This window comes from Xiphophorus maculatus, chromosome 14 (assembly GCF_002775205.1).
Source record: "Xiphophorus maculatus strain JP 163 A chromosome 14, X_maculatus-5.0-male, whole genome shotgun sequence".
Lineage (NCBI taxonomy): Eukaryota > Metazoa > Chordata > Actinopteri > Cyprinodontiformes > Poeciliidae > Xiphophorus > Xiphophorus maculatus.
Window position 1 is genome coordinate 14,306,094 of NC_036456.1, and position 13,018 is coordinate 14,319,111.

The 13,018-nt window shown below is 38.9% G+C and overlaps 1 protein-coding gene across 2 annotated transcripts; it reads right to left on the reverse strand.

The window, feature by feature from the left end:
* Positions 1 to 411: 411 nt before the first annotated feature.
* caap1 (caspase activity and apoptosis inhibitor 1) lies at positions 412 to 3,787 on the reverse strand. Of its 2 annotated transcripts, none has more exons than XM_023345900.1 (6): positions 3,602 to 3,787; positions 1,757 to 1,948; positions 1,603 to 1,687; positions 1,467 to 1,515; positions 1,311 to 1,378; positions 412 to 1,231 (listed from the first exon to the last, which is right to left on the reverse strand). In XM_023345900.1, exons 1-6 carry the CDS (start codon positions 3,704 to 3,706, stop codon positions 777 to 779), a joined length of 954 nt encoding a protein of 317 aa, XP_023201668.1. In that variant the 5' UTR covers positions 3,707 to 3,787; the 3' UTR covers positions 412 to 776. The 2 variants fall into 2 exon arrangements, with proteins under 2 accessions (XP_023201668.1, XP_014326128.1); XM_014470642.2 differs by having other exon boundaries at positions 412 to 1,234.
* Between the last annotated feature and the right edge of the window lie 9,231 nt (positions 3,788 to 13,018).

A 13,018-nucleotide genomic window follows, 5' to 3' on the forward strand; every position in this document is an offset into this window, starting at 1 on the left:
GAAAAACAAGGCAGAAAAAGGAAAGAAATAAAGAAAGAAGAAAATAAGACACAATGATGTATGAGGAAAGGAAAGAATGGAAAAAAGGAAGAACAGAGAGAAAGGCGTTAAGGATTAATGGAAGAAGTCAAGTCTGCTTTCTTTGTTTTTCGAGTAGGGAACAAGAAAGTAAGGCAGCGAGGAAGAAAGGCAAAAACGAAGAAAATGATACGTGAAAGTAGGAATGCATGAAAGAAAAAAGGGAGCAAACAAGGATGGAAAAAATAAAAGAAAGGAAGGACTTGGAAGTAACAAGATATATGGAAGAAAAGAAAATAAACAGGGTTGATGGCAGAGAAGAAGGAAGGAAAAATAAAGAAAGGCAGACATGAAAAGACTCAAAAGGAAAGAAGAAATGGGGGTAATGAGAGAAAAAGGAAAACAAAAGTAGAAGGAAATAGAGGTGAAAAGAAAGAAGGAACAAATAGAGAAAATTACTAAAGAATGGCATGGAGAAACAAAATCTGCAAGCAGTATTTTTCCATGCTCCATTTTCTTTTTCCATAGAAATCCAGACTCAGAAAACCTGCGAATGAATTCCAGACTTTTCCAAGCCGCACAGGAACTCTGACCCCATAGCGCATTTTATAACTATTACATGCAAAACAACAACAATATTTTAATGATGGAGACATTCCGTACTGTCTTAAAATAACTCACATCATATGACTTCATTTCAAGTCAAATGTGAAAAGTTCTACATAGAAAGAATTAAATACAACTTTCAGCAAAACAGGCTAAATGTCGTTTGTCATACAAAGTTTTTTCTTGTCTCCAGCTTTCATCAGAGCCTTTATGGCCCTCGCCCTCATCTCCAGCTCCAGCAGCTCCAGCTGTTGGATCGACGGCGAACAAACTGAAGCTCCGCCTGGAGCAACTACTTCGACGCCTGCAGGCTGCAACGTCCCGCTGCTCGCTTCCACTGCTTCCTCTTTAGTCGATGTTGAAGAGAGGGCTAAGATTTCGCTGACGCTTTTGTCTATGTCACTCTGAATGTCCTTCTTAGTCTCTGGAGCTGCCGGCTTGGGGTTTACGGAGGCCCGGTCAGATCGCTCACCGCCGCCGTTGTCCGGTTTTGCGACCACCTCGTCGGCTTTGACAGCCTGCTCCTCCTTCGGCCCCTCGATATCGCTGTCGTAAGCGTCTGCGTTTATGCTCAGGACGTCACTCTCCTCGCCAGAGCCACCTCCCTCTGCTCAAAGGAATTTTTAATTACAGTTTTTAGAATTGAATATTTGAGGGCGATTTCTCTGGCGATTTAAAATAATTACCTTGTTTTACGTCATCGGTTTTAGCGCTTTCTTTCAAGCAGGAAGTGGAGTCAACATTGTTATCCTGTCTGGAAAAAAAAAAAGGATAGATATATAAGTAACTTGTAAAAAGTACTTTTATTTTGAAATAAATACATCAAATAAATGATTGCTCACTGGTTCTGTGAAGTCCCTCCATCACTGTTTCCGGCTGCTATCTCTTCTCCTGGAGGAACGCTACAGATTTGTTTTCCATCACAAAGCAAAGTGAATTTTTTTTACCAATATTTATCAAACTGGCTTTAAATCTTACCTGCTAAAATTTGAGTGAGATTTTTCTCTGAGATTGGTTCCAGCTGCTCCCAACAGAGAGTTTTGATTTCTTCTAAACTGCAGTCCTGTTGAAAATGAAAGTGTTTGAATACATGATTCCGAGTTTTAAGAATTTTCCATACACGAAAAGCTACCTTGAGCTCATCGGGGAGCATCTTCCGGACCTTCTTCTCCCCCAACACGTGGAAGCACTGCTGCAGCATCTCCCGCTTGTTGCTGATGTAAGCTTTGATTGGCTGGAAGGGCACGCTGAGGTCGAGACCGCCTTCCTCGATGTCGCTGCCCACCCGGTCCAGCTCGGGGTCGGCGAGCTCATCTTTGGAGTCCTGCAACAAGGAGAAGGCAACCCTATAGCCAAACAGCTTTTTCCAAAGAAACTGGATTCAAGGCTCCTACATATTTTTTCAAAATAATTTTAAATGATTCTGTTATAATTTTAATATGCAACCTGTGAATAACAGATGGAGAGTAGCTTCAGGAAATACTAGTTGAAATCAAATAAAAGAAAAGTGAACACATGATGTTTCTGGACTGAAGCAACTAACAATCATGGCAGCCATACGTTTTGATTTTACCAAACCACTAGGCCACTGGGTGGCTGAAATATAGAAATAAAGCAGCCTTCTTTACAGAAAGCTTGTAATAGAGAGCTGACAGAGGAAGAAAGGACAGTGAACGTGTGAGGGCAGCGAGGAGCCGAAGGATTCACAGGATGAAGGAGGAAGTGTGAGGACGACGTGATCGCGTAAACACCGGTAAGCCACATGCTTGCAAACACACAAAATGAGGAACAAAAAAGAGCATACGCTACTATTTGACCCTTAATAGCTTATAAACATGTGTAAATAAAAATTTATAAACAGCAATAGCAAAAGATACAGTTGAAACCAGAAGCTTGCAAACGGCAAATAAAAATGCACTTTTCAAACTCGTTACAGTAGACCAAACCACTCTTATTTTAGGTCAGTTACAATTACCTAAATGCTAATTACCTAAATTATTTGCTAAATAAGTCAAGAAATTAGAGATGGTGAACATACTCAAAATGCTAATATTATTATTAGTATTATTATTTATCACAATAAGTTCTGGGACAATTTATCGCCCAGCAAAATTTATTGGGACCTGACTTCATGGAGTGGCAAGAAGAAGCCCTGTTTAAAGTTTGCCACAGCAAACATGTGAAAGAAGGTGCTCTGGCCAGATGAGATATAATTCTAACTTTCACAAGCAAAAGCTTGGCAGAAAACCAATTCTGTGAAACAGCCGAAAAACAAAATTCCCATATTAAAGTATGGAGATGGCAGCTTCATGGGGTGACAATGCTTTTATTCAGAATGGAGAGGGAAGATGGTCAGAGTTTACTGGAAGGTGGAGGACGCTAAATGTGCATCAATCCTGGAAGAAAGCTGCATTTAGAGGCTACAAAAGATTGGGGTGAAGATTCACCATCCAGCAAGGAAAACATCATTTAACATACACCCAGAGCTACAAAGGAATTGTATTTAGATATAACCATTATCATGTGTTAGAATGGCCCAGTCAAAGTCCAGAAATAAGTTGAGAATGTGTGGCAAGAAAAGAAAAAAGAGGGTTGCCTATAGGGTTGCCTTCTCCTTGTTGCAGGACTCAAGATTCAATCAAATTGAACGTTTTATTTTGTCATTGCAAAAAATAGTGGACAAAAATGTCATTTTCTAGATTTTTTTGCAAGACAGTACACGGAGATGGAAAACTGTTACACATTTAAGTAAACTTCAGTGAAAAAAGGATTCACTCCTGACGTGGAGCAAATCGTCTCTACAAATAGAGAAGAGGTCTACTCCATCCCTTATGCGCAGCGAAATTAACATAATTCTTTCCGTATCATCCGGTCTCAGGTACGATCTGGTAAAGTAACTGTAAGTCATTCATTGACGCGCTGGAAGACTGCAGCTTGGACTGAGCACCAGTTAAAGGAGCTAACCTGAATATTTTACCTCTAATTGTGACTCTGAGCTGCGGCGTTTGTTGCTGTTCTGTCGCTCTTCGGAGTGCGAGTGTTTCCTTTTCTTTTCCGAACCACTTGGTTTCTTTTTCAGCATATTTAAAGCAAACAAACAAACAAACCAGATACCGTAACAGAAAGCCCACGAGCTATGTTGTTTACGAATAACTCACGTCACAGAAGTGGAGTCTTCTTCTTCCTGGCAGTGAGAATCGTGGCTCTCTACTGCCACCCTCTGGCGAGGATAATTAATGAGTATACAGAAAGACAAGTTGAAAACAGAGGTGTTTAAAACTAGTTTTATTTACTCGAGTAAAATAACAACAACAAAATACACCCCCCCCCCACACACATATATGTATATACTACTACTAGTGTCTTCACACTACTTCACACATATACTGTATATAGTGTGTTTTCACACTATATACAGTAGGCTACAGGCCAAAAGTTTGGACACACCTTTTAATACAATGAGTTTCTTTTATTTTCATGACTATTGACATTGTAGATTCACACTGAAGGCATCAAAACTATGAATAACACATGTGGAAATATGCACTAAACAAAAAAGTGTAAAACAACTGAAAATACCCCTTATATTCTAGTTTCTTCAAAGTAGCAACCTTTTGCTGTGATTACTGCTTTGCACACACTCTGCATTTTCTTGATGAGCTTCAAGAGGTTGTCACCTGAAATGGTTTTCACTTCATAGGTGTGCCCTGTCAGGATAATAAGTGGGATTTCTTGCCTTATAAATAGTCATGAAAATAAAGAAAATCCATTGAATTAGAAAGGTGTGTCCAAACCTTTGGTCTGTACTGTATATGTGAAGACCATACACATTTTAGATACACACCTACATTTTATGTTTTATTGAGACTACTTGTTTATACATAAATCCCCACTGTCAAGTCTTATCACTAAGTGTAAAAAAAAGCTTTGTGGATATATACTTACTGCACCAGTAAAAAGTAGTTCTTTACAAACAATTTTGGTAATCAATTATGTGATCATTAAGGATAAATTTAGATTTCATCAAGTTGTGCTATTTCCCCCTGCAACAACGCAACATCCAGATTTATAGCAGCTCTTGAGTCAGAATGGCTCAAGGTATAAGTGTGTTATATTCAATATTGACATACAAAATGCATAAAGATGTGAAAAGGAATTAATGAAATCAGAAGAGGCCCTCCAGAAATTGAGGATTACAAGACTCAGGAGTGTAAATAAACCGTGGAGCGCAGTGGAAAAACCTGCCCTAATTTTAAATTTAAGAATATCTCTAGCCTAAGAGATTCTAGTTTTGTCTTATTTCACTGATTTTCAGATCATCAAACCAATATCCATGTCAGTACAAAAATGCATTTTGTACTGACATGCATTTCAGTACAAATGGTAATTAAAGTGAAATTTGATGATCTGAAAACTTCAAATTAAAGGTTGTACCTTTTTACAGCTCTGCAACTTTAAAGTAGAAGCAGCATATTAAAGCTTCCATTTTAAATTATAAAAGGAGAGCTGGTTTTAGGTAAGAAGCGAGAATGAAAGAATTTGCCTCTGCAAAAATTTTATTTAAGCATCACATAATTAATAAAGAATCATAAATTCTAGTATTTTTAGCATACGCACATTATTTTTGTAGCAGTCGGCTTTTAATCAGCATTAGTGTCTGAGTTACAGCTGTTTCTCAAAGTGGCAGGTGCCTTTTCTCTCACTCTCTTGCAGCTTACAGAAGAGCAAATAGGGAAAATTTGCATCCCATCAGATTTAAAACTCGCTTTCTACTCTAGCAACGGCTGATCAAAAATCCTCTTCCTCAATTTTACATAGTCTTACCATCTCCTCAGACTCACTCTTCTTTAGCATTTCATGAACTGCAGCATGTCAGATTTATAAGTGTAAAATAATTCAACTCTGTTCTCACTACTTATTTATACCTCTCGAGTCAAACCTCATAGAAAGAGTCTCATGGTGAAATGACTATGCTAACATTAATGTAAAGTACATTGATCCAAAACGAAAACATAGTATTTAAATGGTAAATGTATGGACTTGAAATTTGTGCAACACCATGTAAAACATAAAACTAAGATGAGACTTCTCACAGACATTCTGTCCAATTTTGATATGACATTATATCTAAAGGCATGTATCTCAGAAAATAAAATTCTTAGGATTTTAACCCTAAGAACAGAAATATGTCCTAATTGTGAAACAAAAGGAATTGGACACAGGATTAAAAAAGATATTTACAAAAAAAAATCCCCATAGCCTATAAATTGCAGAATGACCTTTCATTGCAATTACAGCTTCAAGTGTTCTGGGGTATGTCTGCACATCCTTTGCAAATTAGGGATGAAAGTTTCTGCACATATTTGCAAAATAGAATACAAATTAAATATACTTTTCCTTCCACTTCCCAACTAAACACCATTATGTGTTGGTCTATATAACATGAAATTCATTTAAAACAAATGTATGTTTTTGATTTTAGCATAACAAACTATTAAAATGTTTATGCATATGAATTCACATACTATGCTTTAACATATAAAATGTATTTATCAAAGGGCCACCTCATGTAAGCTTTCTCCCAGAGCTTTTTTAAGCTTCTTTTTCTCATTATACCTAAGGTTTCTTTTGTTTTTTCTTTTTTTAAAATTTAACTGAACTGAGACGCAGATTTCGGGGTGGTGACGACACAAGCAGAGCTGTAAATCAGCCTAATTGGCATCGCCTCCTCTGCCTGAAATAAAGCAGGAGCCAGTGCTATGGCTGCCTGGGCGCCATGGTGACAGCTGTCTCCTCATAATGCAGGTTGTTATTCTGATGCCATCCGCCAAATTACGCCATGGATGTGCATCGATCGCGGTCGTGCCTCAGCAAATTTTCTTTGCAACATCTGCTCCCATGTGTCTGGATATCACCTCATTAAAGGGGCAATGATGGAGCTGGCCAGGGCGGGTTGAGGTGGGCCTGGGAAAAGAGGCTGAGCTACATCCAAATTTGTGTGTCTGACTAAATCCTGATAACTGCTGCCAAACCTATTCTCTCTGCAGTGCTGCTGTGACTGAAATTACAGCCGCATTACATGGTGGTCACAGAAACAAAACACTTCATGTCTTGGTTTCTGTCTCTAATGTCGCATTACTGACTCTGTGGAGGACACACGGAGTCAGTACAGTTCACCTCAGTGAAGTCAATTGAATAAAAAGTGGCAATTAAATGGAATTAAATAATAATTAAGTTCCATTTGATGCAAATGAAGAAAGATTAGATTTTTTTAGCACTGCTGTCAGAGCAGTCATACATCAACAAAAACGGGCTTCATGAGAGGAGAACTGAAGTTCTGAAAACTCAGAGTCCAGAACTTCATGTCATTTCATTTATCTTACATAAAGGGTGTTGAGTCTTCTGAGGAGGGATGTGGACAAGACATGTCTTCACAATCTGACTGCTTTGGAAACCCTCTGCGATTTTCATAGAGTGGGCAAAAACTGCCAAGATATGGGGTGATTGTTGTGGATTACTTCGAAAGAAGACTAATGTATCAAGGCCAATGTTTCCTTCCCTGCAATAAGACACTGTAGAGATGGAACATTTTGAAATTATTCAATGTGGTGTCACTTTTTCTTTTCGCGTCACACAAACTTTCACTTCAACTACACTACACATTTGACAACTGCAGTACCTCAGTCATTTTTCAAGGAGTCCTTTCCTTTTGAAGAGAAACGTATTTTATTCTGGAACACATTTCAAAACCTATTCTCAAGTCATCTGTTTCTCAGCCAGCCCAACTTTTTTAGTTGATACTTCCTCAATTCATCACCTCAGTTAGTTACACGCCTCACACGAAGCCATAAGTTGTGAACAGTAAACTTTCCAATCAACGCCTGTTCTCGACAAAGCAACGCTTACATTGATGGTGAAAGTAGCAAGTTCTCTTCCAGATGAGGAAGTCCAGCTGTGTACATGCCTCACACCTAAGATTCTGGTTATTTTTTTGGCTACCCAAACTCCACCCTTAACCTGCTATTTTGAACACCAGTCATCCTCGGTCAACTCAAAATGTAACATTTTTTTGTGAAATTGTGATAGATTCAGTCTATTTGGTTTTGTCTAAAAAATTATCTGAAAAGCTTGCAGTTGTAACACCACAGTAAACACCGAAATGTTCATGCTTTAAATCTTAATTGTTTCGTAAACAGCTTTATTGCAATACTAATTTATTTATGTGATAGAGAGAAAGATCAAACAGATGCCACTGCCTTGTCCCGTCTGGACTCATCCATTTAGGGACCAATTTAGGCCAAAGCGAAATGTGAGAGGGTGCGTAGGGACAAAAAAAAAAGAAGTGGGTAAGGAGATAGCCGGAACTCAATCCGTCTCCACTCCTGCTGAGAAAGAGAGAAAGAGCAATGAACTTTGAAGTTTCTCTGGAACAGACCCAGCAGCTCGCTTGCAATGTTCCCAGGAGCTCTGCTCTGTGTGCGTTTGAGTTAGAGTGAGCGAACAAGCAGGCAGATATAGCCTGTCGGGTCTTGCAGGGTGAGATGAGAACCAGGCGCAGGATGGGATTTGGCCTTCCTCTCGCCTTTCATTCAGTAATTGAGGGCTAAGACTGGAAGGAAAACTGACAGGATCCTTCCCCCTTGAGGTACAACCCCTGATCCTGAGGAATCCTGAGGCACTGGTTCACTCAGGCTAGGCTGGTTCCAGACATTTTTCATTTAAAATGAACACAAGCAGGAGATAGGGGAGTTCATTGTTATCTGCTTGCGTGGGGATTGTCTCAGACTGTGCATACCACCTGTTTCATTGAAGTTAAGTTTAGGGCAACCTTCCTGGAACAAAACAGTCTGAGCAAGAAGCAGCGTGGAAAGGTTAGATAGAGAGCAATGCACAATTAGAAATCGTCTTCTGTGAAGAATGGAACCTCTAGAAATTTTTAATGCTGTAGATAATTGTATTTTCTAAAATGTGCAACTTCTACTAAGCATGCAACATTGAATCCTTTAAAAGAGGGGTGCCATGGGCAAATTTTACTTTGATTATTCAAATTATAAATACTAACAAAAACTAAGATTTCAGTTCATATTGTCAAAATTAAACACCGGCTTCACTAGTGACTCATTTTCAAAAAGTGACTAACCAGAAATATTGACTTGTTTTGGTTTCTTGTGGAACTTTTATGATTAGTAAAAACAAATAAAAGCATCTTATTCTTCACAATGAGTATGAGGTACTGCCACGAACCTCTCCCCTGTCACAGGTGACCAGGTCCTCGTGTAACAGTCCCTACCAGCGGCAGTCAACGGTAAATAAATCGCCAATGAATGATGCTGCCACTGGGTGATCAACAGAGTCATCATTATCCTTTTCATGTCAATTTAATGAAAGTTTTGTAAGGTAAATGCAATGGTTACCTAAAAAAGGAGATGCAGTCACAGGACAGATAGGAATAAGAAATAACTGAAAAAAATAGGGCAAATTATAAAAGAAATCTAAAACGAGGGCCTCAGTCGTTGCTTCATTTTAGTAGATATGTTCCTTTATGAGTGCCACCAATGTTTAAACAAACACTTGACTATATAAATGCGCAATGCAAGGACCCAGGCCAACATCTTGTACTTTGCTTACATGGCTGATGTCCAAGCATGCCTCCAAGGCTTCAGCAGCCCGCTGCGTAAAGAGCAGAGATTGATGAACAAACACACAGAAGTTGTGCCAATAAAACCAAGTTGGCAAGGCTCCATGAAACAATCCAGCTCACCTCCCTGCCTACAGTAAAATAATCATGCATTGCAAAAATGACAAAGAAAAGAAAAACCCACCACAACTGGATGTATTCGTTGGTTATTCGTCTTCCCGGCTCATGTTTCTCAGGGTTGCAGAAGATCCACAGATACATCAGGGAACCTTCGATTTCTACACAGAGAAACATATGGATGCAAGAGTCTTCAAATTATGACGCAATATTCTTTAACATCATAAAATGTTTAATACTTCAACATCTTTTAAATAAGATATGTGCAGCTACAGACAATATCACAGTATGTCAATAAGTTTCCTGCAGTTTACGTGCAGTCATGAATGATTCGTGTATTTTCACAGTTTTCCGGTACAATGATCAAATTTGCCTACTATTTACATGTACTGCATACGTCATGCTAACAAATGTGCCATATTTAAAGGAAGAAATGCCTGATTTTAAAGGAAGGAAAGAAAATCTCAGAGTCGCTTTTAAGGTCTCACAACCTCCAAGTCTGACTGACAGTTGCCAAACTCGAAGCTATAATGTCATTTCCGACTGTCAGAGGGATATTTACTGTCACTTAAGCTCTGGATTAATCCGTGAGAAATTTCAGAGCCGTTTTTCTTCCTTACGCTCACATGAAGAAGAAATCAGGTCAGATAAACATACACGTCATATTTTCTAAGCATTTGTAGACACAGAAAACTCCTGTTGTATAAGTTCCTAATATTATTGCAGAAAACATAAAGAAGCATGCAACATGTTTGTCTTTAATGAGTTCAGGTTTGGGACTGAGCATTTCTGTAGATGGCACTGTTTCATTACTGAAGAGATAAAAAGGTTTAGGATTAAACCGACTGTCATGCTGTTACAATTGATCCCAAAATTCAGCAACACATTAGGATTTGAGCTAAGTTTTTTTAGATTAACAATAAGTAAATTGTGATTTTGTAGATATTTTGCTTTCCGTTGAAAGAAATGTGTTCTTTTTAGTAACTTGTGCATTATCATTTTCTCCTTTGTTAAAAAAAATTAAACTAATCTGAATCCTCATTCTCAGGTATGAAGAGGATAAAACAGCCCTTTACCAAAATGTGTTTTTACTTGATCTGAATTTGGACGACATCGAGTATTCATTTTAACTCTGGTGGCATTGATTGATGTGAAAGAAATGGAATCCTGATGGAATACATTTATTTGTTGCCGTGTCTAACTAGTGTGAAAAAAAACGATGGTATATCTATTTTTGAGTGCAGCTGTAAATAGATTTGAGGTTTTACTTCAGGGTTCTGGCTGCTTATAGCTGTCAGATGAACTCCTGGAGTTGCTCTGGAAGTAATCTGTGCGGCTCAGAAATCATTTCAATCAAATCCATCCATCGTTTTGGTCTATCAGAACCAGAGACAACTTAAAACTTTACAGTGACCATTTGTTATTGTTCCCTTCCAGTCCATAAATTTCACCACTGCTGTCTCCTTTAGCCCATCTGCCTTTCCCTCTTTTAGAATCAGGAGGATGTTTGAAATTCGAAATTTTGCGCTGGTTTCTACATTGGAAATCTGAAATGAAATATTTTATAGATTTACAAATTTCCAAACATGTCTGTAACGATTCCATAAAACGGGCCCAGATTTGCAAAACCTTGAACAAAGAAATACTTTTGGAATAATATTTTGTCATACTTCAGATATACAATTACAAACAGAATATCTATCCTATTTTTCAATGTCGTAGTTTTGGACTCCCCAGACAAACGCATAGCCTCTTCTTCCAAGGTACAGGGAGCTCCGAGAATGAACACAAAACTCTCCATCAACTCACTTGATCAGGCAGCAAGTATAAGCAGGAGTTATGAATTTAACTTCGATACACTGCGCAGGAAAGTCATGCACTGTCAAACAACCGTCCTTAAGCTCTTTGACTGGGGGTAGAAAAAGGCCTCCGCTGTGCAGGCTGATGACTGATACTGCATGATAATGCTGTTTCAAAAGCAACGCTCCCACTAAATATGACAATACAAAGCACTGGGTGTGAACTTCTGCAACTCCCACACCACTTTCAACTCTTAGTGCTGACAAACTACAAAATGGAATACATCATTGATGCTTTAACCACTGATGTTCCCCTGTCAGAGGTCCACTGTGTACACTCATCATCCATCACTAGCTTCTACCCGTCTCTTCTCTTGCTCCTTACACCTGCTCTCTGCACAAATGAGCTCCCAGGATGGAGTGTGTCTGTTCCTCCAATATCACCCGCTTCACTCTATTCCACAAGTGTTACTTCAAACAAAATGCCTCCATATCTTAGTCCAGCGCCTGGATCGATAACTGGGAGAGTCCTGCATGGAGATTTTGGGTTTTTTTTTTAAAACACTTCACTGCTAAGACAAAAGACTTTATGGTAGGTAAGTTGTTGGATGCGGCTGGTGCTTAAATAACTCTTTTAGGTGAGACCAGATATTTACTTAGACTGTATCAATGAAACAACTGCCTTTATTTTCTCTTTCTCTGGCATCACCGCCGACCAAAGCTTTCCAGTTTTAGGTTGGTTGATATCACCAAAATTACTTCTAGTTGCTAAATGACAGACTAATGAGAGAGATATGTTTATTCAAGTTCTGAAATCTGCTTTCAGGAGAATTGTCTTCAATTTTATGAGTTGGATGAATCTTTTTGGTTGATTGATCAACCAAAATGAAGTCTGGTTGTCCAACCAACCTCTACCAGACGAAGTTTGGGTAGGGAAGCAGAGTGTTTGAGATGTCACCTTAAAATACTGTACATCCAAAGGTGTGCCTTCATTTAACTCAAATGTCATGAGTCAATGCATAAGAAGCTCTTACACATGACACTCTGTATGTAAACTTCACAATTATATGCAATTAAATAAATCATCTGGAAAATATTTCTTTAAAAACTGAGGGTTAGCAAGCATAAGTAATTTGGGCAACACTGATGAACCTGAAACAGGACAACTGTAGTCTGATTACTGTCAAACAGAGAGACAAAAATAAATGGTTGAATGAATTTTTATACAGTAAATGGAAATATTTGGTTCGGCTATGAACCAAATTCTGTAGAATTTTTCGTCGCCATTGTTTCTTGAAATGGGAAAGATGAGAGAACATTGCCATTCAAGGAAGGCGGCTGTGTGTTTATCGGGAAATCGCTACAACGGGTTTCAATAAATGTAACATTATATGTTAGTCGGAGTGAATGACACATTTATTTATCTAAATTAGCCAATAAAATTGGAGTGGCAGCTTGTGTTTTTACCCCAGTCATCACTACTTTCGGTTCAGATCAGTGCAGCCTCATACAGCAAGTCACCACAGTATTTGTAACCAGCTTTATGCAGCCGGGTCTGTTTCCACCCGCATAGCACAGCAGATCATGACTTTGATGGAGCATCCTGACCTTTGGCCCCATCCTACACCACTTGGCTCGACCCGCTCATTAACAGGTCCGTGGGTCTGAACCTACCATCTGTCCCAGAGTTAAGGTTCACCAAACCCCACACCCCAACCCCTCCATGGCCCACCGCGCTCTCTGTGGCCCCTCCCAGCTGAGAGGAAGAGGAGCAGAAGGTGACATTCCAACTTTCCGTCTCTCGCTTTTAACTCAAGCTCCTCTCAGTTCCAGGTTGGGT